This window comes from Dama dama, chromosome 15, assembly GCF_033118175.1.
Source record: "Dama dama isolate Ldn47 chromosome 15, ASM3311817v1, whole genome shotgun sequence".
NCBI classification, from domain to species: domain Eukaryota; kingdom Metazoa; phylum Chordata; class Mammalia; order Artiodactyla; family Cervidae; genus Dama; species Dama dama.
Genome location: NC_083695.1, coordinates 27,581,796 through 27,608,867, shown reverse-complemented (window position 1 = coordinate 27,608,867; position 27,072 = coordinate 27,581,796). Strand labels below are relative to the sequence as shown.

The 27,072-nt window shown below is 38.5% G+C and overlaps 1 protein-coding gene and 1 pseudogene across 1 annotated transcript; one reads left to right on the top strand and one right to left on the bottom strand.

Moving 5' to 3' along the window:
- Positions 1-99: 99 nt before the first annotated feature.
- Positions 100-27,072, bottom strand: SIRT1 (sirtuin 1). The gene is made up of 9 exons (XM_061161631.1): positions 26,643-27,072; positions 25,206-25,322; positions 23,548-23,789; positions 21,689-21,841; positions 9,783-9,930; positions 8,809-8,888; positions 7,549-7,735; positions 5,545-6,108; positions 100-2,428 (listed from the first exon to the last, which is right to left on the bottom strand). The coding sequence occupies exons 1-9, from the start codon at positions 27,025-27,027 to the stop codon at positions 2,100-2,102; spliced, it is 2,205 nt and encodes a 734-aa protein (XP_061017614.1). The 5' UTR covers positions 27,028-27,072; the 3' UTR covers positions 100-2,099.
- Positions 10,559-16,417, top strand: LOC133070038 (small ribosomal subunit protein eS24-like; annotated as a pseudogene).

Genomic DNA, 27,072 nt, shown 5'->3' with positions numbered 1-27,072 from the left:
AGTTGCTGACTCATATCCAACTCTGCAACCCCACGGACTTCAGCACGCCAGGCTCCTCTCTTGTCCTCTAGTATCTCCCGGAGCGTGCGCAGTCTGCTGCTTGCTCAGATCTCATCCTCTGCCTCCTCCTCCTCTTGCCTTCAACCTTTCCCAGTTATTCTTGGGCAGGGTTAGTAAGTGGGGAAGGCTTCTGGTCTAGAACAGTTGAAACGTTTTGGTGATGTACCAGTTACTACAACCAGCACTTTTAGTACTATTTTAGTATTAATTGTTGCATATAAACTGAAAAAAAATGTAGCATCTAATAGCTCTCAAAGCTGTACAAAAGCTGCACAATTTTTAAAGTTTTTACCTTAAACAATGTAAGCTAACAGAAAAAAGTCAAATGACAATTTTAATAGACTTTTAAAACAGTGTACAAGTATAAAACACTGGTTTTGTATTTCAAAAGTTTGAGGAAGATATCCAGTCATTAAACAGTCTACAAAACATATGCCAGTAGATTACATAAAAGACTATGTACAATATAAAAAGAGCTGAAAACAGTCTTCACTGTAAAAATAATTTAAAACAAATTTTTCAATTTAAAATATCATCTATAGCACAAACACAGATCATGCAAATGGAAAACTAAATATTATACTGCATTCTTTAGTGTAGTCAAAAAAATTCAGATTGAAACATCTTTTACTAGGGAAATGGTCATTCAATAAAATTTTTTTTCTCTGGCAGTAATGGTCCTAGCTGGGTATTTTAAGCTTCAAGAACAGCTGTATTTCAAACCCTTCTTGTTAAACTGTAATAAATACTAAAGCAACATAAAAATTCCTTATTTGAAAGCAATGTTGGGGAAAGGTCTGGAAAATTAATCGTTACTGTGCAATTTTATAAAGTATGAACTTTTGTTGAAAGGCTAGAAGCTTCTGCAGCTGAAAAAGTTGTTCTCTAGTTTTAAGGCAGGCTAAGCTTTTAAATATATTATAAGAACTAGTTTCATTAACTATTCTGCTATTACAAGTTACATCACGTTCATCTCCATAATACTAGGCTAGTATGTTTGGTGTTTCTTACACCAAGTCCTCCCAACAGGAAACATGTACTCACTGGCTTTGGAACCGTAATCGGGGTCTGTTGCTCTCATTAATGGGGAAAAAAGGCAACAGTCCAAAATATTACACTCTCCCCAGTTGAAGTACCATTTATATTGATTCATAAAGGCTTTGCAGATTGACATTGGCAGTTTAATACTTGTGGAAAGGATCAATGCAAGCTCTACCACAGTGATAGGTATTTAAACAACAATGGCAAATATTCTCAAAACTAAGGGGACCCAGGCAGGTACTATTGTTTCTAAAGCAACTGAAACATTTCCAAAGCATTTATTTTTTAAGTTAGTTTTATGAGCCAATATAGACATTACTACAGGAAGTACAAAAGCCATCTTCATTTGAACGATACATTTCTGAAACTGTTAGCACCAAGTCTCATTTTAAGAAAGCAAAGACAACTGAGTGCTCTCCCACATATTGTTGACTTCCTTCTCACATTGCATGTCATGAGATTTTTAAAAAGTTAGCTGCCACAAGTTTTGGAAAATGCCAGTGTTTAAAAATAGGTAATTGTGCTAATAAAGAATCAAATGTTTAGCAGAACAGAGATTTGAGGATTTCAAACCATTCAATGTTACAAAGAAAAGTGTGAAAATACCATTCTTTGGTCTAGATAAGCTGTTCCCTTTAACATTCCAATGGCTTTTTGGAAACTCTGAAATGTTGAAACTCACTAGGCAAAAACAAAATTATATATACACGTCGATGTATCATACAAATGAACCTTTAACAGAAAGTCTAGTCCAACAGCTGACTAAAGATACTTGCGTACCTTTGTTTTTAAAAAAAAAAAAGTTAGTGTTTGAGTGTATATGCACAGAAATAAGGAGTTAAAAATTACCCATTGGGGGGAAATCTGTTTTACCAGTCTATAAATATTATACCTTTCTGGTTTCTTTGCTCTATTGAGTTCACAAGTAAACATTCAATTTGACATGCTAAAGATCCTAATGCTGGTGGAACAATTTCTGTACCTGGACAATTACTACATTATGATTTGTTTGATGGATAGTTAATGCATGTTGCTTCCTGTTTCATGGATATAGCTTCATTAACTGCCTCTTGATCACCTCCATCAGCTTCAAATACAGTTCCTCCGGCTCTCTCATCAACATCAGCGTCATCTTCCAAACCATTGTAAAATTCTTCATTCTCACTTTCATCCTCCATGGGTTCTTCTAAACTTGGACTCTGGCATGTTCCACTATCACTGTTACTGCCGCAAGAACTAGAGGATAAGACATCATCTTCAGAGTCTGAATATACCTCAGCGCCATGGAAAATGTAACGGTTTGGTGGTATAAACAGATACTGATTATCTGAAATACAGTAATAGGAGAGAAATGGGTTATTTCCAGTCTTCTAACACTTAGTCTGATTGGGTAAGTGTAGGTTCTAACCTTTTACCTGGGTATCACTACTAGAGGCTATTGTTATATACAGTTTCTCAAAACCAAGCTATAAAGGCACTCAGTCCTGGGTAGAAATCTTAGTTCTGCCACTCATAAACTTCGCAAATTGGAAGTGTTATCTCTGTGCCTCAATCTCCTCATCTGGGTATGAAGTCATCTTCAGACCCTATGAGCTAAGTATGAAAAAAAAAATTGTAGACAGCCATGTTCAATGAAGCTTACTTAACCAACTCCTTTGAGATTTGGTGAGATGAAGTATCCAGCCACCACCCACCCTCTGAATCAGAAGCTATTTTTCTGAGTCCTATCATGTTAAAGTGTGAGAAGTACTATTAAGCTTTCTTTTGCAAAGCCCTCCCAAATTAGCATTCGCAGTATAAGATTTGACCTCTCATGGTGAGGAGCCTTCCCCTCTCTCTTCTAAGCCAGAGAGTGACTCTCTCCCAGGTCAAGGGTGTTCCTTATAAGAGCCCAGACTGATTCACAAAAGCTGACTACTACATAGTTCATCTGGAGTAATATATACTTAAGTTTCTCTTCAAAATGACTTGCAAGGTTTTTTTTTTTTGGTTTAAATTTTCATTTATTTTTATTAGTTGAAAGCTAATTACTTTACAATATTGTAGTGGTCTTTGCCATACGTTGACATGAATCAGCCATGGATTTACATGTGTTCCCCGTCCCGATGCCCCCTCCCGCCCCCCTCCCCAAGCGTTTCTAAGAACCTGTCCTGACCCAGTTCTCACTCCGCATGTTTTGCAGCGTGAAAACCACATTATGTGTCAGTGATTGGTGAAGGGAGTTGAGTACCTGCATTCTAGCTGCTGACAGACCACATCCAGTGATTCTAACAGGACCATCTCCTCTGAATCACATCCTAGGAGCCAGTCTTCTAAGGGGTCCCAGCACATGGCTGTCCTGCCCTTTTACAGGTTTATTAAAAACCAGTTCATTCTGCTCTGGCCCCCTGAAGAACTGAACAATCTATTTCTCAGTCCAAGTACCCTGTACCTGTTTTTGTCCTCTATTCACATTTTATTTCTTATATGCTCCAACTTCCTCCTTTTCAGCCCTGACCTCACAACAAACTAAAATGAGTAAACTCCAGTTGTTTGGTTTAAACAGTTAAAAATGTTAACTTTCATATTCTTTACATCAGTTATCTTTTCAAATGCTCACAAATACTATGACAGGTAGATCAAATTCTGAAGGCTGTATCTTTAAAGGTCTAAATTAGCCGAATAAAACCAAGGTATACCTATTTTCTGGGGCAGAGTTTTATACGTTTGACCCATCTGTCAAAAAAGAGCCAAAGAATATTGTGAGTGCCTAAGCAGACTTTGGAGAAGGAAATGACAACTCACTCTAGTGTTCCTGCCTGGAGAATGCAATGGGCAGAGGGGCCTGGCGGGCTACAGGTCCATGGGATCAAAAACAAGTCAAGACACAAAGGACCAACACACAAGCAGACTGTGTATACGACAGACTTAGCTGACTCAATCAACAGCAATTTTTCTACTTCTGACTTTTGCCACATTGACAAGTATTCTTCTATACTTTTTCTAATTTTCCCCATGGAAGACTTCACCAACTTACAGTTAAGCCTTCTATAACCTAGTGCCCACTAAGCAGCATCTACCTTTTAAAATTCTCACCTACTTTTTTCCCATTCACCCATTTTTGTAATTATACACAAATATCAGTTGCTTGGATGGGTGTTTCCAGAACTTGCTGCAGTCCTAGTTTAGAAAATACCCAAAGGCTTATTCAACTGAACTAAAATTTATTTATGGCAAATGAACATGTAATACATTTGTCTAAAATTTCTTGCCAGTTTTCACAATGTATGGTGAGTGAGAGTGTTTTAAGCAGTACAAAATTGTTGCATCTAAGAGCACAATTTTCTGTCTTAATTAGGGTTTTTCACCATAGGTTAATACTTGTGCGTAAGTGGTTTTAAAAGGTAGAAAGTGATTTCACCTATGTTGATACAAATTGGTAAGGACTTTCCATGAGTCTAAACAGAGCAGATGCTATTTCTGATAGTCAGTGGAGAAGAACCAGCTGTTCTCCTAGATCTGAAACAACAGGGTAACAGAAGCTGGAATCTACCTGGCTCTCCTACACTGGAGTTGTGTCCTTAGGGGATTTAACCTCGGTGGTCCTCATTTTCCCACCTGTACCTGAGAAGTAATAGTTTCCTGCCTAACTGAAATCAGATACTGAAATCAGAAAATATGTCGAGTCACTGACCCTCAGTAAGCACCCAAATCTTGATCATTTTCACCATCTAAAGCTCTTAGCAGAAAACAGCGGAGCACTCAGTAGTCCCCAATTAAATGCTTCTCACTCCTAGAGAAACTCAAGGTACAGAGGACACTGTTGGATACCATTTCTTCCCCATATTATTGAAGATACTGTTTATCTTTTTCTAGCTTAAAATCTCAACTTCAGTTTCTCTAAACACAATCAACTATTAAAATTTAGCTGCATGAAGTTCACACTAACTAGGTTGCCAAAATTGCTCACTTCCTGCAAATATTCCATTGAAACTGGAGCCTATTATACAGAGTGAAGTCAGTCAGAAAGAAAAACACCAATACAGTATAATAACACATATATATGGAATTTAGAAAGATGGTAATGATGACCCTACACACGAGACCACAAAAAGAGATTCATGTAAAGAACTGATTTTTGGACTCCGTGGGAGAAAGCAAGGGTTGGATGATGTGAGAGAATAGCACTGAAACATGTATATTGCCATATGTGAAACAGTCCAGGTCCGATGCATGAGGCAGGGTACACGGGGCTGGTGCACTGGGATGACCCTGAGGGGTGGGATGGGGAGGGAGGAGGGAGGGGGGGTCAGGATGTGGGACACGAGTACACCCATGGCCGATTCACGTGCATGTATGGCAAAAACCACCACAATACTGGAAAGTAATTAGCCTCCAATGAAAATAAATTTACAAAAAAAAATAATAATTATACCCTCAAAACGGCCCAACAGCCTTTCTTACCATCAAGGCGTTTACTAATCTGCTCCTTTGCAAGTCTAGCCGGCCAGCATTTTCTCACTGTTTCAGCACCTGAAGTTCTTTCATTTTTCTCACCAGTATTGAAGACAGCATTCTTCAAATCTGGACTCTCCAACTGGTCATTAACACTTTCAGTGCTCCTAGTAGAAGTCTGTACTTCCTGTGATTTTTCTGTGACACAGTCTTTTGATTCAGACACATCTGGATCATCAACATTACTCTTTGTTTCTTGGTCTAAAAGAGTGACAATCACTGAAGAATCTGGTGGTGAAGTTCTTTCAGGTGAACTTGAGCCTTCTGAAATATTGAGGGGTGTGGGTGGCAATTCTGACAAATGTGCCAACTCTTTTTGTATTCGAGGAGGTTTCTCGGTAATTTCTGAAAGCTTCACAGGGTTACAGCAAAGTTTGGCATATTCACCACCTAACCTATGACACAGTTCATTAATAATTACGTCACAGTCTCCAAGAAGCTCTACATCAAAATGCAGATGAGGCAAAGGTTCCCTATTAATTAATATCTGAGGCACTTCATGGGGTATGGAACCTAAGATTAGGGTGAAAAAATAAAGAATTAGAGAAAAGAAGGGAGGTGCACTTATAAAACCAAAACAAACCCAATATGTAAAATCTTAACAGGGAATTTCCTGGCAAGTTCAGTGGTTAGGACTCTGCTTTCACTGCCATGGCCAGGGTCCTCCTATTCCTGCTCAGGGAAATAAGTTCCTGCAAGCCAGAAGAAAATCTAATGCTCCCCAATACCAAAAAAAGACACGCAACTCTAATCAAGCTATTATATACCATCACACTATTAAGTCAACAAATGAGCAGCAAAATTTCTTCTATCACTTGATTACCTCTGGGCAACTGCCTCAAACTTTTACATTCTGTGTTCAGTTCCCCTGTCTATATAATAGGGTAACTACTGCTCCACAAGATTGCAGTGAGGAGTAAGTGACATAATATGCAAAGTTCTTGGCTCTTAGTAGGTGAGAGTTTTCTCTACTTAAATGGCTTCTGATATAAAGAGTAGAAGTTTATACCAGTCTACTCTCCACTTTTGCCTAATATCACCAACACCTTATACTACCCCACAGAAAGTTTGTCAGAAGTTCTCTGCTCTATGTTTAAATAGAAAAAAAATAACTCAAAACTAAGCTTAGACATTAAATTTTCTTTTTAGTTACAAATTGTCCTATAATCTACATGAATAGTTTCTATTAAAGCAGCAGTTTCCAGTAGCTGCCTATTTGCTGGTGTGAGGGTCTAATTCTCTCGTTAAGGGTTCGATATTTTCTCCTCTGCCCCTTCCCTCACTTTTATGGCACAAGTGAATTAGCCCCTCTATCTTCCTCCCCCTTGCTTGCTCACTAGAGGGAGAAAAAATGTAGCATAGGAGCATGGGTTAAAGAAATATTCCTGAGATATTTCTTTAACCCTGAAATTTCCTGAAATATTCAACAGGGAATTCAGTTGTATTTGAGCATTTTTATACACATGAACACCCTTTTGGTTAGAGCTGATCTACATATAATGCTTATGACTGTTCTTACAAAAACAATCATTTTGAGTCCCAAAATTCTATCTTACATGAGTACTTACACAATATCAAGCTATACATCTGAACTTACTAGAATGTGAAACATTAGCAACAGGCTCAAATTAAGATTAAAATAATTATTTTTCATGTTTCCCATGTATATGTAAATTAGTTGATGTGAACTCCCACCACATTAAAAACACATCCCATTGAAAAGTTACTTTGAACTATTTCCCTTTGTTATTACTTCTGTTTTGAAAACCCTCTATTCCCATTGAAATTTCAGATTAATCAATCTTCATGAACAAGAATATGTCACCTTTAAAAACTAAAGTTTGGCTCTTTACCACTCTTAATGAAAAACAGATCACTGGGGTACACTCTACATACCCACAACACATGGCAAAATATACAGAAATGGTTCTCTAGAAATCATTACCAACTTACTTGGAATTAGTGCTACTGGTCTTACTTTCAGGGAAGATCCAATAACAATGAGAAGATCAACTTCATCTTTGTCATACTTCATGGCTCTATGAAACTGTTCTGGTAAATTTTCACCAAAAAAGACAATCTCTGGTTTCATGATAGCAAGCGGTTCATCAGCTGGGCATCTAGGACATCGAGGAACTACCTATGTGTTCCAGGTTTTGGTTGAGGAGGGAAAGAGAACGCCAAGTCCAAGTTAGAATAGTGAACATTTCCACACTTAGCAAGAAATCATTTCAAATTTATCAAAACAGAAAAACTGGATAAAACCTAAACACCCAACTATAAATGACCCCCCCACTTATTTCACTAACATACAATGAAATACAGTTGTGCTATTATCTGCTGCTAATATCTGTATAGATTCACATTTGACATTAAAGAAAATTAAGAGGAAAAAGCAACATGTGTATACATGTACATGAGTCTTAACCTTTAAAAAAATAGAAGTTTGGGACTTCCTGGTAGTAAGGTGGTTAAGGATCCACCTGTCAGCGCAGAGGACATGGGTTTGACTCCCGGTCCAGGAAGATCACAGGCCGAGGGGCACCTAGGCACACACAGCCATGCAGGAAGAGGAGTCTCCAGTGAGGAGCCCGCACTCCACAAACAGGAGCCCCGCTCACTGCAACTAGAGACGGTCTGCGCGCAGCCAAAGTAAAATTTTAAAAAGTAGTGAGTTTGTAAAATACAATTCCATTCTAATATGTTATCTTCTCATAATTTTATGATTTTATATACAGCTAAGCACACTGAGTTTTATTTCTGGATGCTTTTTATTCTCTACTATTATCTTCTTAAAATTTTTTTGGTAATGAGCATACATGAAATATTTTGTAATGTTTAAGAAGTCAATTTCATCATTCAAAACTGATTATGAGGACGACCTTGATGGTCCAGTGGCTAAGACTCTGCCCTCCCACCGCAGGGGCCCAGGTTCCACCTCTGTCCAGGGAAAATCCCACATGCTGCAACAAATATCCTGCACAAAGATCCACAACTAAGACCTGTCGCAGTCAAATAAATACTTTTTAAAAAAGATTATGAAGCGATGTTTTCAACTTAAGGTAATGAAAGGTTTTTAGGTACTTCTCTGTAATCCCCCATAGTCATGGATGTTTCTGTACCACATAAATACTTTCAGGGGGGAAAAAGGTTTCAGGCAAAAGAAACAGATCAGAGACAAGCACAAATCCTAAGATATGGGTGACAAATTACCTGATTGAAAATATCTCCTCGTACAGCTTCACAGTCAACTTTATATTTACAAATCAGGCAAGATGCTGTTGCAAAGGAACCTAAAAACAACCAACAAATACACGTTTTATTAAGTTTTTCCATTTCTTAAATAAGTTATAATTAAATCTGAAACTAGAAAAGCTGGAGACTTTAGAAATTTTAAGAGGTTCCACAAAAGAGATCTTGATATAATGACCCTTCCCCTAAAGCTACTCTTTTAATAAAATAACCAATTCCTCCAGAACTAAAACTGCATATGTAGGTTACCATTGTATTAGCTTAACAGTTTTGTTTCAGGAACAGTTTAGATACAATAAAAGTCTATTCAAACTTGTTTTAAAGTCTTCAAATTTCTGAATCCTGTATATCTGACCGAATCAGCAGTTCCCTTGATTTCCTCAAGATGCCATGTTTTTTTCATCCATAACTAATATCACTTTTGTAATAAAAAAGGTTATTTAAAAGAATGTAATAGGCTTCCCTGATGACTCAGTGGGTAAAGAATCCACCTGCAATGCAGGAAATGTGGGTTCGATCTCTAGGTCATGAAAATCCTCTGGAGAAGGAGATGACAACCCACTCCAGTATTCTTGCCTGAAAAATCCCATGGACAGAGGAGCCTGGTGGGCTACAGTCCAGAGTTGCAAAGGGTCGCACATGACTAAGCACACTACTTGAAACTTGAATGTACACAACTGCTACATCTTTTGAAATCCAAATTAATATCTGACACTTGATACAATTAAGAGTTGAGGCCAAAAAAAAAAAAAAAGAGTTGAGGCCAGTATTTCAGGTTTCGTATTTTTGCAGTCTACTTTCCTTATCTGCACCTGATCAGGTAACATGATTAAATGATAAGGCTTAATCGCCATTCCTAAATGACAGCCTACTTACTAATCCTACTTTTTCCTACAAAACTAGTAACGGGAAAAGCAATTCTGAAGTTTACTAACCATGACACTGAATTATCCTTTGGATTCCTGCAACCTGCTCCAGTGTATCTATGTTCTGAGTATAGTTGCGAAGTAGTTTTCCTTCCTTATCAGACAAGGCTATGAATTTGTGACAAAGAGACGGTTGGAACTGTCCAGGATATATTTCCTAGATAATGCAAAAAGCAGAAAAAACATTAAGTGTTAACCATGTCACAGGTTTAGGTTTAACAACAACAAAAAACTACCAATGGTAATTAGAAAACAATACATGACAATCTCAAAGCATCTAGATGGATGCAACACACACAAAAGGATTGTTGCTATAATTCAAATAAAACTCAGCAATTAGTGAACATGGCCTCTCGAAAAGGATAAAAATCGACCTGCAAACATCTCTTATAAATGTTAATATTTTAATAAAAGTCAGAACAAATACATACCTTAATATATATCTAATTTTTGTTGGCTGCAAATTCAGATTTTTTTTTTTTGTAAAGGAAAAGGGGAAAAGTTTATATTGAAATAAAAAATACCAAAGATATGGTGACTTTTTTAAAACTAAAAAAGGCACTGTCAACATAATATTTAAAATTTTTGATTCATCATTCATTATAAATATCAACCTGTTGGAAGTTTAAAGCTAAAGTTTTAATTCCTTACCAAACTTGCTTTCCTTCCACTGCACAGGCACATACTGGCATAGTCTAGGGCTGCTCATGAATGCTGAGTTGCTGGATTTTGTGTGTGTGTTTTTCCCCCCAAATAATGCTTCAATGCTGTTTCTTCTTTAAAAACAAAGAATTCAGATATACACATGGCAAAAAGATCAGAAAAAAAGTATCAATTTTGGTCCTCTCAACTTTTGACAGTGTTTTTATTAAATTTCATTTAGTAAGTGACTATGGCAAAGGAAGTTTCTTCTCTACTTTTTAATCGAAGTAGTACTTCTACCTACTTCCTTACCATTCATTACCGCCTCTAACCTATTAAAGTGCTAGCAAAAAACTAGATACAACCATATGTCCACCAACAGAGGACTGGCTGTAGAACTATGGTACATCCAGAAGAGTGGACTGTGCAGCCATTGAGATGAATAAGGGAGTGACCTGCAAGATGGCCCATGACATGTGAAAAAAGTCAAGTTAGTCACCAATGTGTATAGTTTTGTTTTTGTTGTTTTGTAAAGAAGCAAAAATGGGAATTATATGCAAAGCATAGATACTTTCATTTAAACAAGTCAGGAAGGATAGAAACAAGCTATAAAACTGGGAAGGGGGTTGGAGTCTTCAATTCTGATATTATACAAAAAGTTTAATAGTAAAGATTCTACATGACTTTAACTTTTAACCTACTTAATATTTCAAGTTTAAAAAACAGTCTACCAAGATACCCTTTAGGTGAGAATAATAGGCATGTCTCATTATAAATCTCATAATAAGGTCTATCACATACATGACCATATGCTGCTGAAAATGTTACATACACAAAACCCAAGAATTCTGCCTCCCAAATTTTTATCATAAAGTTCATGAACTCTGCAATTCAAAAAAAAAAAATGCATATGGAAAGAAGTAACAAGTGAAGAGTTTATTAAAGCTAATGTTTATAAAAAACATTATGTCACATTATGTTTGGACAACTAGGTTATGCTCTATTAACCACTATTTTCTCATCAGATTACTTTGTTCTAATACCAGCACCTTATAAATCTCCCCTCTAGAAATAGCTGTTAGGATTTTTTTTAACAAATACAATATTCTAGGCAACGGATAGAACAGTAGTCAGGGAAGTGCTAATAGCATGCCAGCACTACAAGAACAAACGGCTGCCTACCTTCAGAGCAAGGCTGAGCAGCAGCAAGAGTACCAGGACTCCACCCCACAGAATGAAGTTGCATGTGCGTTATTGCCCACCCTTTTTAAAAGGTAAGGATTAAGAAGAACAAAATCCTGTGAGACACTAGCTCTTCTCCTCTCTGACTGCTTGAAGATGATGAACAACACAGTAACTATCCTGAGTAGAAAGTTTATGACCAACTGATTACTTCAGTAGAAACAAATGGTCATCGATGATCTTCACCATGGGTAGGAAATAGTACCCAAGACAGAAATTCAGAGAAAAAAAAAAAAAAAAAAAAAACTAGCCAAAATGTACAAGACCATACCAGATGTCACCCTTGTATTTGGATTCAGAACCCATTTTGGTGATGGCAAGACAAATGGCTTTGGCATGATTTTCAATTCCTGGGATTATGGGAATAAGAATGAGCCCAAACACAGGCTTGCAAGACATGGCCTGGAGGAGGAGAAAAACATCTCAAGAAGACAGCAAAAGGAAGGCTAGGACAGAATGAAGAAAGTCAGGGAGACTGCAGAGGCCAATGCTGGCGCTGGCAAAAAGGAGTAAAGCTTCTGCAGTGACTTATCTGTGGTGACTGTGGAGACTTTTCATGAAAGAATTTAATAAACTAGAACTGTTAAAAAAAAAAAATAACAAAAATTTGTGGGATACTAGATTCAGCTCTGTACTCCAGTTTCCCTTCATGTCCAACCCACTAACAATTCAGGGTAATTCAGTACTTAGATTTACAAATCAATTCCTGTAGTTTGGATTAATTTATGAAAGGTCTGTTTTATTTTGTAAGCTTACATTTAATGGTTATTTGAAACTTTGTCTATTTTCTTCCAAATATGCAGTGGACCATGTCTGAATCACTAGATTTAAGTACTGCATTCCAACTAAGGGATATAATCTGAAATAATGAGAAAAATTTACTCTAAAAGGACTGTTTTAACAGAACTACCCCTAAATAAGGACTCACCAAAGTTTGAGATGCCACTATTTCAACAGACAGTACGAAAAGTTGTTAAGAAATTACAATGTAAATGTTCTAAGCTCCCAACCAACCCCTTAACAAGGAAAATTTGTTAAAAATCCAATCGAGGGAGAAATGGTGGCTCAGTGATAAAGAATCCACCTGCCAATGTAGAAGACATGGGTTCAATCCCTGGTCCAGGAAGATCCCAGATGCCGTGTGGCAACTAGGCCCATGCACCGCAACTACTGAGCCGGTGCTCCAGAAGTCTGACAGCCGCAACTACTGAGCTCACATGCCACAACTTACTGAGGCCTGAGCACCCAAGAGTTTGTGCTCCCAAACAAGAGAAGCCACCAGTGAGAGGCACCATAAAGAGTAGCCTCCACTTGCCACAACTAGAGAAAGCCTGCATGCAGCAATGTAGATCCAGCACAGACCAAAAAAACAAATAAAAAAAAACCTAATTGGCTGGCAGGAAATACAACTTTCAGATAAAATACACATTAATTCTTCCTGTTGGAATTGTGACATCCCGGATATGTTCTAAGACAGGCCATCCTAAATCTGAACATCCTTAAGTCCTATTAAGGAACCAGTCATGTCGGTTGGACCACTGTTATTGCCATAGGAATCCATTTACAATAGATTGGAAGCAGAGCTGGGACCAAACGCTTGAAATCCTATTAAAATGACAAGCTGCTTTTATAAGCTATGTCCAGAAATGTGCAAACAATCCAGTAATTGGCCACAAGCAACCAACGTGACCAAAATTAAAGCTTATTTTTTGCCATAGTGAGTTTTCATGTAGGAATAATGGTTTTTCTCCAGATGCTCTCTGCTTGTTTGTTTCTCACAATTTCTACCAACATGAATGAGAATCCAGTCAAAGGCAGGGGTGTTAACTGAAGCCCCTTGAAACTAGAAGTACTCACCAAAGTTAAGCAGCCACAGGCAACATGTCCATGAATGAGCGTGGCTGTGTTCCAGTGAAACTTTATTTATAAGTCACTGACACTAGAATTTCATATAATGTTCACATGACGTAAAGTATTATTCTTTTTATTTTTTTTTCATATCCATTTAAAAGTTTTAGCTCACAGTTGTAAACAAACAGGCAGTGGGCCACATCTGAACTAAGGCTGTACTTTGCTGGCCCCTGTACTAACATAACATTAAGAGAATTTCAATTAGTGAAGCTATTCATTAATACGTAATGTATGTCCCAGGTATAACAGGAGCACTTTATAATAATGCTGCAGACTAGGCTGAGGACTGGGTTTTTACATTTTCAAGGACTGCAAAGGAAAAGAACACAGTATGACAGAGTTCCCATGTGGCCCACAAAGCAGGTTACATTTACTACCAGGACCTGTACAAAAAAGATCTGTTGATTCTCCTTTCTAGACATACATATCCCTATCTTGCAAGTGAGAAAACCAAAGCACAGAAATAACACCAAAAGTCACAAAAGCCAGTAAGTAGCAGAACTATCATTCAAACCCAGTTTTGATGCCAAAGTGCAGCTCTTAGCCACTATGCAATTTCTGACCCCTCAACTTCATGTTCCCTGTTTTTTCTTCAGGTGAAGTACCATTTCTATTAGGTACTGCAGATGAGTCTACTGAGACTAATCTAGTTAAGTATATTTCATATTGCACATCCTGCATGGGATTACTGGAGACAAATTCTAATCACCCACCAACACTCTTCAAGAACATGTTCTCACAACTTTCTTGATGGCACAGTGGATAAGAATCCACTTGCCAATACAAGGCACATGGGTTCAAGCCCTACACCAGGGAGATTTCAAATGGCAGAGCAACGAAGCCCGTGCACAGCTACTGAGCCTGTGCTCATAAGCACTGAGGCCGAGGCACCTACAGCGTGTGCTCTGCCAACAAGAGAAGCCATTGTGTGAGAAGCCAGAGCACTGGGATGAAGAGCAGCCCCTACTTGCTGCAACTACAGAAAGTCTGAGGAAAGCAACAAAGACCCAGTGCAAGCAAAAATAAATAATTTAAAAAAAATACATGTTCTTGGGAAGTTCCTGGCAGTCCAGTGTTTAGGACTCCACACAACTTTTACTGCTATGGCCCAGGTTCAATCCCTGGTCAGGGAACCAAGATCCCACAAGTTCTGCATTGCAAAAAAAAAAAAAGTTCTCACAAATCAGTATGAAGAAGACAATCTCAGTGGAAAAAAAAATTACTAAGAACAACAGGCGATTCAAAGATATACACATGGCAAGTAGTAAGGAGCAGTCATCTACGCTAGTATTAATAACAAAAAAACTACAGTTAGTTTTAACTGCCTTAAAAACTCTAGATAGCCATTAACAGATGGTTAGATATACTGTGGTTCAACTACCAAACAATACTATGCAGACTTTTCTTTAAAATGAGGTATATTTAAGAGCCATTATGAAACTATTTCCAAGAATATTAAGTGGGGAAAAAAGCAAAATAGAGAAAAGAGTGTGATTTTATTAGTAGTCATTTTTAAAGTACTATTAGCAACTTACAATAATATTTCTCCCCCCTACACACACACAAACAGGTTTACTCTTTTTTTCCCTAGAAGGAAACCCAGTGAAACATTTTACCATGGTAACCTTTAAGAAAGATTAAAGATAGGAAAACTGAAGGGAGAGGCCAACTAAGATGTTTTCTACGGTTTCAATCTTTTCAAACCATACACACAACACACAGACATTCTTTAAAAAAAAAAAAAAACAACCAACAATACTAATGTATCATGGGAGGCTTTTTCTGTGGGGCAAAGGGCATGGGCATGCTAATTTAGCTTTCCAATACACTTCTGATGGGAGTACATTTTATTCACCCAGAACTATTAGCAATTTTGCTTTCAGGAAATTTAGAACATTAGAAACATATCCAAAAGGACAATCAGCAGTACATTTTTAGTACCAGAAAGCAGGAAACATCCAAAATGAACACTTGCCAGATGAGTTACAATAGATGGAACCTATGATGAACCACCTGACTAACACTGATTGTTATCAAGTATTCAAGTATCTGACAGAAAGTTTATTGAATGGAAAAACACTACAAATGAGCTGGTTTTAAGATTCCTTAACCTTGTAACTACATAATCTGGTATGTTTGTACCTATCAATAAAGTGACAATTTACTGAATAAATATACATTTTTGGAAGTTCGTTATTTATCCCTCTCCTTTCCTTGAATTTTATCCCTTGAGGGGAAAGGACATTCACCGTATTCAATATCGGATAGCAACTATATCTTTGAAAACAGTCCTTTAAAAAACAAAAAGTTATTCTATACAACCTCAGTTTCACCTTCACTGACTCTTAATAAAAATCACTCATATTTATTAGCCCCTGATAAATGAATTAATCTTTATAACTGCCACTCATATAGGAGGATTGGTTTTCATGGACTCCCGAGAACCATGGCCACAATTCATTATCAATTTAAGCCTTATGCAAGAAGACGATGGTTCAAAACAAGAATATATAGCTTTAATGTTGGCCTTAATTGTTCTCCGATAGAAGAACTCAAAGTGGTGCCATAGCTAGGCACACTGTTGCTACACTAGTGGCTCAAACGGGGAGCAATTTTGCAGGAGACGTCTGGCAACATCTGGACACATTTTTGATCGTCAACACTGACGAGAGGGTGCTAATGGTATTTAATAGGAAGAGGCCATTGGTTGCTGCTAAATATCCTACAGTGCACAGTACTCACTGCAAAGAATTATCCATCCCAAATTGTCAACAGGTTGAGAAACTGCTCTAATGAACCAATAACCTCTTTCACACACCTCTCCCATTACTTGGAGGTCCCAATCTAGAAGAAATCTGTTTCTTCTCCATTATATACAATTAATGGCTTGATATATCTAGAGAAACTTTCCTTCCAAAAAGGTCTAAATTCACAATATTTCCTTTTTTCATGGCTTTATTATTAAATTCATTTTCTTTCAAAATGAACCCCCCTACATTGTTGGTGTAAATTGGTACAAGCACTATGGCGTTTCCTTAAAAACCTAAGAGAGCTGACATACGATCCTACAACCCACTCCTGGACATAAATCCAGAGAAAACTATAATTCAAACAGATACATGAAACCCCAATGTTCTGTAGTACTATTTACAACAGCCAAGACGTGGAGACAAAGTCCATCAACAGATGACTGATAAAGATGTGGTAAATATATACAGTGGAATATTATTTAGCCATAAAAAGAATGAAATAATGTCATTTGCACCAAAATGGATGGACCCAGAGATTATCATACTAAAGTGAAGCCAGACAGAGAGAGACAAATATCAAACATCACTTCTTTTAAAAAATAAGAATAACTAACTTACTTACTAAACAGAAATAGATCCAAAGACACAGAAACAAACTTGTGGTTACCAAAGGGGAAAGGGGGTTATAAACGAGGAGTCTGGGATTAACACATACTCGCTCCTACATATAAAACAGACAACTGGGGCTTCCCTGGCAGTCCACTGTTCACAATCTGCCTGCCAATGCAGAGGACATGGGTTTGATTCCTGGTCTGGGAAGAGCCCACATGTTGTGGGACAACTAAGCCCGTGCACCGCAGCTACTGAACCAGTGCTCCCGAGCCTGCACGCGCTTCAGCGCTGTGCTCTGCGACAGGGGAAGCCACGAGCAGCCCTTGTGCCACAATGGAAGAGTAGCCCCTGCCTGCTGCAACAAAACCCAGGACAGCCACAAATAAATAAATAGAAACAGGTAGCCTATGAAGACCTACTGTATAGCACAGGGAACTATACTCAATATTTTATAACAACCTATAACGTAAATAATCTGGAAAAAAAAAAGTTACACAACTGAATCACTGTGCTATACACCTGAAACCCATTTTAAATCAACTACACATCAACTTCAATTCATTTTCTCTCACAACTAGAAAGTAACCATCTTTTTTAACTTTCTGCCTAGTATAGAAACTGGTAGAAAATTTTAGATTCTGAGTATTTTACTCATGTATTCTTTTTGGAATCTACTAAAATATTACAAGATTTACATATCCTCCCCATTCTTAATTTCTGAACACTGTCCTTCATTCTTTGTCCTTTCTTATTTGTCCTTCAGCTTTTTCCTATTTATTCATTTTTAGACTCTAACTCAATCTCTCTTACCTATTACCGTTCGTTTTAAGCAGTACTTCAGCAACTAGATGCTTTTCTTTTGGTAGTTTTTAATGTGAGAACTGAACAACAATCTTATATATGTAGCAGTTATAAAGATTAATTCATTTGTTTAGCTCCAACTTTCATAGAGAAGTGACACATGCTGCCTCTCCCAACTTTTTCTTCTCCCAGGCACCATAAATTCTGTACACGGTCACAAATTAACACTGCCATTTTTACTCTGGGCTTCCCAGGTGGCTCAGTGGCAAAGAATCTGCCAATGCAGGAGACACAGGTTTGATTCCTGGATGGGGAAGATCCCCTATAGCAGGAAATGGCAACCCAGTCCAGTATTCTTGCCTGAGAAATCTCATGGACAGAGGAGCCTGGTGGGCTACAGTCCACAGGGTCACAGAGAGTTGGATCACTCAGCGACGGAGCACAGCACAGCAACATTTTTGCTCCAATTCAGACCTTATTTTCTCTTTTGCCCTGTCTAGGTTTCTATCCTGTGCATTTTTATAACCTGTCTTTGTAAGAGTAATACTTAATTGCTCCTGTAGATTCTTATACATCAAAGCCAGTTTAAATTGCCTGGAGAGATCAGCTGGTAGAGCATCAGATTTTTAATCTGAGGTTCAAGTCCCTGTCGAAGCACCAAAAATAAATGAACAAGAATATTCTACTAAAACCAGTTTAAGCTAAAACTGAATACTCATTATGTACATTAGACAACAAAGGTTACAATCTTTCTCACCTTGCTATTTGTATTCTCAGTTACCATATTTTCCCCAAGTGTGAGATTACTACCTTCACTAGGCAATTTAATATACACTTAAGTGACAGGGTTTTGAAAAACCTGGGAAGTTAGTTTGGGCATGTTTTTTGTTTCCTCTCAGAACACAGAACTTACAGCAAAAATCTTGTGAGCATTAAATAAATCAATGCACCAGTAAATCAAGCTCCTATACTCAGATACAAGATCAAAGTAATTTCTAGTTACTTGATGGCTTTCTTAAAGAGTTCATTCCTGTGCAGTCCCCTTGGCGAACTGGTGGTTAGGACTCTGCACTCCCACAGCAGACTGCAGGAGGCATGAGTTCCACCCCTGGTCAGCGAACTAAGATCCCAAAGGCCACACAGTGAGGCCAGAAAAAAAAGTGTTAATTTCCGATAACTAGAGCCAGTGTTCTAAGTCCAATTCAAGAAACCAAGTAACTGGTCTTCAAAGTCTTGCAGCAGTACCCCTAGCACCAGTAGATAAAAAACAGTAAATCTTCACAAATTCACATTCTTGTAACAAAGAAAAATAAATAGAAACTAACTTTACATTATTTGCTCAGTTCACTGTGAACCAGCAGTCTATTCTCAAGGACAGACCATCATCACTGCTGATATATGAAGTTCAAAAGTTTTCTAAGTTTCAAGTTGATTATTGGCAAGATTCATTTCTCTTGGCAGCCTGCAGAAAGTTTTCAAATTCAGTTTTCAGTTTTAGCAAGTAAATAGTTTTCTAAGAAATTCCAATGTAATATCCCCATTTTATTCTAATTCCTGTTTATAAGCACAGTTGCACAAAACAAAATTATTTAAGATAGTCCATCAATTTAAGCTAACACATGTATTCTAAATTGGAGGAGGTTTTCCTATAGTTATATAAACACACCACATGATTTGAAAGTAGTTGAGGTCATCCTTTAATTAAAGTTCAATTCCATTTCATTTCTATGCCCATTAAAGAATAATCAGTAATACAAAAGACCCTCTCAAGTATACTGAAGTTTAGCAATAACAATTTACCAAATTTTGAATTTACTGCACCAGTAACTATTAACATCATACAAGCATACCTCAGAGACACCATGAGTTTGGTTCCAGACCACAGCAAAAATGCAAGTAACCCAATCAAGTCAGTTAAATGAATTTTTTTGGTTTCCCCATTCATAGAAAGTTATGTTTATACTATAATTCATTAAGTGTGCAATAGTATTATATCTCAAAAAAATGTACATTCCTTAAATAAAAACATTTTATTGCTAAAAAGAATGCTAACCATCACTACATCCTTGGTAATAACAAAGATCACTGATCTCAGGCCACTGTAACAAATAATGAAAAAGTCAAATACTGTGAATTACAGTGTGTGACACAGAGACATATGTAAGCAAGTGCAGTTGGAAAAATGACACCTACAGATTTGCTTGATGTAGGGTTACCATTATGCCTCAAATTTGTAAAAACAAAAAGGCTCACAGTATCTGTGAAGGTTAAGGATACAGAAGCAGGGGCTTCCCTGGTGGGGTCCAGTGGCTAAGAGTCCACCTGCCAATACAGGGGACATGGACTCGATCCCTGGTCCAGGAAGATCCCACATGCTGCTGGGGCAACTAAACCCATGAGGTGCAACTACTGAAGCTAAAACACCCTAGAGCCTGTGCTCTGCAACAAGAGCAGCAATGAGAAGCCTGTGCATCATGGAGCAGTCCCTGCTCGGCACAACTACAGAAAGCCCTTGAGCAGCAATGAAGACCCAGCGTAGCCCCACCCCCCCAAAATTGAGAGGTGAAACGCTTAAATAAAGCATACAGTGAGGATGTGCATAGACTGTATGCAAATACCATTGTATATAAAGAACTTAAGCATCCTCAGATTTTGGTATCTGAGGGAATCTTAAACCAATCCCCACCTCAGATACCAAGGGATGACTGTGATGTCAAACTTTAAACTCCACAGTTGCCAAATAAAAACATCTGAATCATATACACGATTCATATTTTCTAGTAACCACATTAACAATGTGAAATTTCCACAATTTATAACCCAATACCAAAGTATTGCTATTTACACATATAATCATTATATATAATAAAATATTTTGTATGTTTTTCATACTAGGTTTCCAAAACCTGGTATGTCTTCCACACTTGTTAACATATCATCTCAGTAGAGAACACTTAGGTACTCAATAGCCCCACATGGCAAATGGCTTCTGAACTGGACAGAGCAGGTCTACATACTCTAGAGCAGCATCAACCCTGACTAAAACGCAATCTAAGAACCTTCTCCACCCCAATCACAGGCATATCTCCTCATACTATAAAACATACTGAGCAGATGTTATAATCTTTGTGATCCATAAAAAATATTCAGTATCAAAACAGGGAATCTCCCTGGTGGTTCAGTGGCTAAGACTGCGTTCCCAATGCAGGGGGCCAGTGTTCGATCCCTGATCAGGGAACTAGATCCCACATGCCACAACTAAGAGTTTGTGTGCTGCAACTAAAGATCGAAGGAAGATCCTTCGTGCCACAACTAAGACCCTGCAGAGCCAAGTAAATATTAAAAAAAAAAATTCAATATCAAAACAGCGGTGTTACTTTTACGTGATCAGCAGCTGCTGCTGCTAAGTCGCTTCAGTCGTGTCCGACTCTGTGTGACCCCACAGACGGCAGCCCACCAGGCTCCCCCATCCCTGGGATTCTCCAGGCAACAACACTGGAGTGGGTTGCCATTTCCTTCTCCAATGCATGAAAGTAAAAAGTGAAAGTGAAGTTGCTCAGTCGTGTCCGACTCTTAGCGACCCCAGGGACTGCAGCCCACCTGGCTCCTCCGTCCATGGGATTTTCCAGGCAAGAGTACTGGAGTGGGCTGCCACTGCCTTCTCCATTTATGACCTACTAACCTCTAAAAAAAGCCTGGACAATGTAAAGGACAATGTAAAGTGAAGTGCAAACCGGAGAAATATGAAATAGGCTCTTCTTTGATAATAAGCACAATCATAAAATAAAGAAAGGCAAATGATAGTCCCTATGGGGAAGAAGGGATTTCTGACTAAAATGATTTTGACTTCAGTGATTTCACTCCACCACAGTACTAGTATTCAATTTACTAGACAGCCATTCAAAATAATTTTTCATGACAGGAGGACAAAGAAACAGCTAGAAAAGTTCGTAGTACCTTTGCAAACTTGAAGAATGGTCTTGGATCTTTTCTGAAATATTCAATATCAAACATTGCTTGAGGATCTGGAAGGTCTGGAAAGTCTATTGCAAGGCGAGCATAAATACCGTCTCTTGACCTGAAGTCAGGTATTCCACAAGAAACAGAAACCTGAAATACGCATGGCATAATTTGCACAATTAAATCTTCTACTGCTACCTTAATAATTACTAGTCCTCTTATCACACAATTAGGGAAGAGTTGAAAAATATCTTTAGTTTGAAACTTTTGGGGAATACAGATACTGCCTTAGTTTAATTTCTAATAGAAATAAACTACTCAGAAAACCAGTGTAATTAAGTCCACCAATATTCCCTTCATAAGGGGGTAAGGAATTCGTAAGTGGGTAATTCATAAGGGGGTAAGGCTAACTTTAAACCTTTATAAGCATTTAACCAACAAATTAAAGCAATTCCAACTTGATTGGGAAGGACGTAAACCATTTCAAATTATTTTAACTAGAAAGCGGGAAAGAGTTTCAGTCAGTCAAGTATTTCCAAAAAAAAATCCCTCATCTAAATCAGGGTTCTATTACTTCAAAAACACTAAATTTCTTAATTTCCCTTAAAAAACTATGCTGTACAATATTGCAATTTTTAATTTTGAAGAACAAATTTAGATTCTGTGCTTTTTCCACAAATAAACCTTGACAATTTCAAGTTGGAATTTCAGAAATTATCTATTTCACAATTTTGTCTTCGTTTACCCCATTTTGGTCTCAGGGCAAAAACAAACGTCTAAGTCACATTGGGGAAGCAAAACATACCTATTCGTCACGATCATCTAATGTTAAATAACACTCTCCCTGAACTCAACAGGTCAGAAAGCAGGACTCAACTTTACTCCAAAAACTGTTCTGTCACTTCCATGTAACATATTCTGTATTCAACACACAATATGAAATAGCCTAAGTAACTAGTTAATTGAGATGGAAAGTGGGGCAAATGGAAAATGTCAAGCCACCACAATCACATCATCTTAATTTAAAATGGAGGAGAGACGATGTATAAGAATGCTTACAATGCTCCACATTGTAACAGTGTGTGTTATCAACATTTAAAATTTAGTAAGCTGATGGGTGAAAAAGTGAAAACTCACTAATACTTAATTTGCATTCACTGAGTACTGATTTTGAGCCTCTTTTATAATCATTTGCAAACCATCTTGTTTGTCTATGGTCTTTGCCTTTTTTCCATTGTATTATTGTTATTTTCAATCAATTGAAGCTAGCTGTACATTAGAGAAATAATCCTTTGTAAGTCAAACATCGTGCTTTTTTTTTTCAATCTGCTGTCTGTATTCCACTTCTGTTTATGGTGCCCTATCTCACGTTAAAAAAAACTTCTATGTAATTGGGGAAAAAAAAATGGAGGAGAGGTAGGAATCTGTTACCTTTCCTACACTAAGTTCTCCACTTACCAATACATACATATGAGGTTCCTAGTTTCTCCATGAAGGCTGAGCAAATAACCAATTTTTATCATTAGGCCCTGACACTGTAACGCACGCAGAATTCCCTGCATCTTCTTTAGGAGTTGTGGTATAATAAAGCAGGTAAAAATCTTACCTTAATCCCACTTACCTACTGTGTCAATCAACAGAAGGGCATCTTTTTTAAGGTTACTAAGAAGTTTAAAAAATCCTGAACCAATTTAGTAACTGCTGCTGCACTCACTTTTTAGCAGTTTCCAAACACAAATGCCCATTATCATATAAGGATAAATTCTATACCAGAAATGTGTTTCTGACTAGGACAAGGCTGAAGAGAAAATACACACCTTCCCCCTTTTACTAGTATTCTCATCCATCTTACATACCCCAGCTCCAGTTAGAACTATAATTTTTTTGCACTCTTGCAGTAATTTCACAGCATCTTCAATTGTATTAATATCTTTCCTTTTTTTCCTTTTTGGTGGTTCTGAAAGGATATTAATAACAATCTGCCACAGCGTCATATCATCCAATTCAGGTGGAGGAATTGTTTCTGGTAGTAAATCTTTAAGAATTGTTCGAGGATCTGTGCCAATCATGAGATGTTGCTGAACAAAAGTATATGGACCTATATTAAAAGGGAAAAGAACTAGATCAATCCACTCCAAGTCGTTCAAAATCTCATTTATTTTCTGAAGTAGTTAATTAGCAATCCTTAAGGCTGTTTTGTAAAGTAAAAAAAAAGCACTGCAAAGGTGTTTCATTCAGAACATCTTCAAAGCTAATGTTATATATCCCAATGAAATCAGGAGCTGAGACTCAGAGCCAATGCTATATATCCTGTCCCCTGAGCTATAAGATGCCAGGTATGTATTTTAAAGGGATTCCCCGGTGGCTCAGTGGTAAAGAATCCATCGACCTTCAATGCATGAGGCCCTAGTTCCATCCCTGGGTAGAGAGGATCCCCTGGAAAATGAAATGGCAACCCAATCCAGCATTATTGCCTGGGAAATCCCAGGGACAGAGGAACCTGGTCAGCTACAGTTCATGAGGTGGAATCAGATGCAACTTACTGACTAAACAACAACATATGCAAGAGTCAAGTGAATTTACTACTAGAACTAGATTTCTCTGGTTAAAACCTAAAAAATATATAACTTAAATACAACAGATGTACAAAAGGGTTCTGCAAATCAATAAAGATCTTACCCATCACGAAAGCCCAGACTATTTATCATTAAAAACACAAAGAAAATGAAATCTATACTTAACTACTGTCTTTAAAATTTTCCCAGTAACAATCTTCAATTTAATCTTAACCAATCTCTGCAATGATATGTACAATGCTAATGTTCTGAGCTTTAATAATTCTTTGCCCTAAATTCTTAATCAGGTCCTAGCTTAAGAAAACCAAAAATACAGTCAATATAAACACTAAAGAGAAACTAATCATCACTATCTTTAAATAGTCAAGGCATTTCTGGAAAAAGAGCATATTAAGAAAAAGAATATTTTGAGATAGTCATGTTACTACTTTGATATAAAAACCTCATAGTGTTCTCTACTTCAAAATACTTTTCCATTTCATCAAAATACTTAATATTTACTGAGGGCTAACTTTTCCAGGCACTGACAGTATACAAATCAGTCAGAAATCGCTGGCCCCCAGGGACTTTATATTCTAATGCAGCAATAAAAGTTATATACAGAAATTGTCAAGTGGTAAGAGTTAAGAAGAAAAATTATAGGATATGAAGAAGGAAGCAAGATACTTTGGAGGATGACCATTCCACATGGAGGGTACAAGCGGAAAGGACCCGGTTTTTGAGAAATAACACAAGCCAGCTTCCATGGGCCCATGCTGTTGAACAAAAACAGGACAGAACAAAGTACTAAACTTTCCCTAAAACCAAGCTGACATTAAATCTCAGCAAACACCTAAGAACCTCATCACAAGACAATAAGAGAAGAAAGAAATATATTTTTCGTCGACATAAAAAGACAATACCAGAGAAAAGACAGCTCTTAAACTGTGAAACCATACCTATCCGAGGTCTTGGAGTCCAGTCACTAGAACTCGCATGCGAGGCTCTATCATCTTCGTCACTTTCACAGGAATGAAAACCGTTGGTGATGATTTCATCACCAAACAGAAGGTTATCTGCAAAAGAAACCAAACGTAACTCAAGGTTGCGGAAACAATCTGCATCTAAAATTATGAAGCTCTATAATTATCGTGATGCAACAATTTCCAGTGAATAGAGCACTTAACATTCACTCATACTGCCCAGGTAAAAAATGTCTACTGGATCAACTCACACCGTTCACAGGAACAGTATATCCTCTTTGGGGATTCTGCTCAGAAGCTTAAGTTTCATCAAAATCTAGAAATAAATTAATTCTTAATCAAAACACAAAAAGTAGCAACCTTAACTGAATTTATCGATCACAAATAATGATTCATAAAACTTACCAAATAAAAATTTACCCAAAAAGTCATGCAAATACAGCTATGGCAACTTGCACTTCTCTTACATAACGCTAAATCTGCAAAGGTACCTTTGCATTATTTGTTTCCCTTATTAAACTATGTTTCTTGAAAACAGTGTCATTTTTCTAATCCAGTCCTAAGGCACACGTTATCTTTACATATGGTCAAATGGTCCACTGATTGGATTTATTGGTACAAATAATAGAGAGTCACATCTGTCTAGATAAAAACTGAAAACACTTAAGAATGACAAGACACACAAATATCACACCTACTTTAGCATGTCAGAAAAATGTCAATTCGTGTTTCAGGGTTACATATACACACACGAAGACAGTTAATGTAAAAACCACTGTAAGAACACAGAGGAAAAACACTATTCACTGCAAAGTAGTCTAAAAAACTATTACTCTCCTACGCCCACTATTAATTGCACCACAGAAGGGTAATGTCTTTATAAACAACTATGCTCTTTAAAATTTAAAACAAGTTTAAAAATAAAGTCCGTCCAAAAAACCCCAACAAATTTCGCAGGTGTCAGTTTGCCACAGCAACGACAAAAGGCTGGCGCAAGGGACAGTCAAAAAGTTGCAGGTTGAAGTGTGCGGGACAGGGAGGGGCGGAGAAGCGAAGGGCATTTAACAAAAGCAATAGGCTAAAGGAGTAGGAGGGGAGAGAAACTTATTTTAAAACCGACATCCAGGGTAGCCCGCCCCGCGGCTGCGCAAAACGCGAGGCCGCTGGGGCGGGCCGCAGGGAGGAAGGGGGGGGAGGTAGAGAGCAGGGGAGGGAGCGAGTCCGCGGGCCGCTCCGGCAGCCCGGCCCTCAGCCCCGCAGGCGCGCGGCTGAAGAAGGCCCAGGTCGGCAGGGGGACGCCGCAGAGCCAGGCCCGAACCCCCAAGCCGCCCGAGACTCCACCACCCGACACCAGGAGGGGCCCCGGGAGGAGGAGGGGGGATGCGCAGTCCCGGCCGCCCGCGCCCTGCGCACCTCGGTACCCAATAGCCGCCGCCGCCTCTTCCTCCTCCTCGCCCTCGTCGTCGTCGTCGTCGTAGAAGTCGTCGGCCGGTGGCGCCTCCCGGGATAGGCCCTGTAAGCCCGGCCCATTGTCTCCTTCTCCGGCCGCCGCCGCCGCCACCTGGGCCTCCCGCCACAGCGCCGCTGCCGCCACCGGGCAGCCGCCGGCCGCCGCCGGCAGTTCCCGCTCGGGGGCCGTCCCAGCGGGCTCGCCCGGGCCCCGCCCGACGCCGGGGCCGTCTCTTCGCGGCCTCTTGCGGAGCGGCTCCCCAGCAGGCGGCGACGGGGCCTCCCTCTCAGCCGCCACTACCGAGGGGGAGCCGCCGGGCTGAAGGGCGAGCGCCGCCTCGTCCGCCATCTTTCAACCGCCTCTCTGGCCCTCCTCCCTCGCCTCTTCTGCTCC

Excerpts from the sequence above, each read along its gene's own strand:
- SIRT1 (XM_061161631.1), bottom strand. The coding sequence starts at position 27,027 with ATGGCGGACGAGGCGGCGCTCGCCCTTCAGCCCGGCGGCTCCCCCTCG. Across the intron at positions 21,842-23,547 it reads TAGTTCTAACTGGAGCTGGG|GTTTCTGTTTCTTGTGGAAT; the intron begins GTATGTAAGATG and ends TGCGTATTTCAG. Across the intron at positions 6,109-7,548 it reads ACCAGTAGCACTAATTCCAA|GTTCCATACCCCATGAAGTG; the intron begins GTAAGTTGGTAA and ends CCCTAATCTTAG.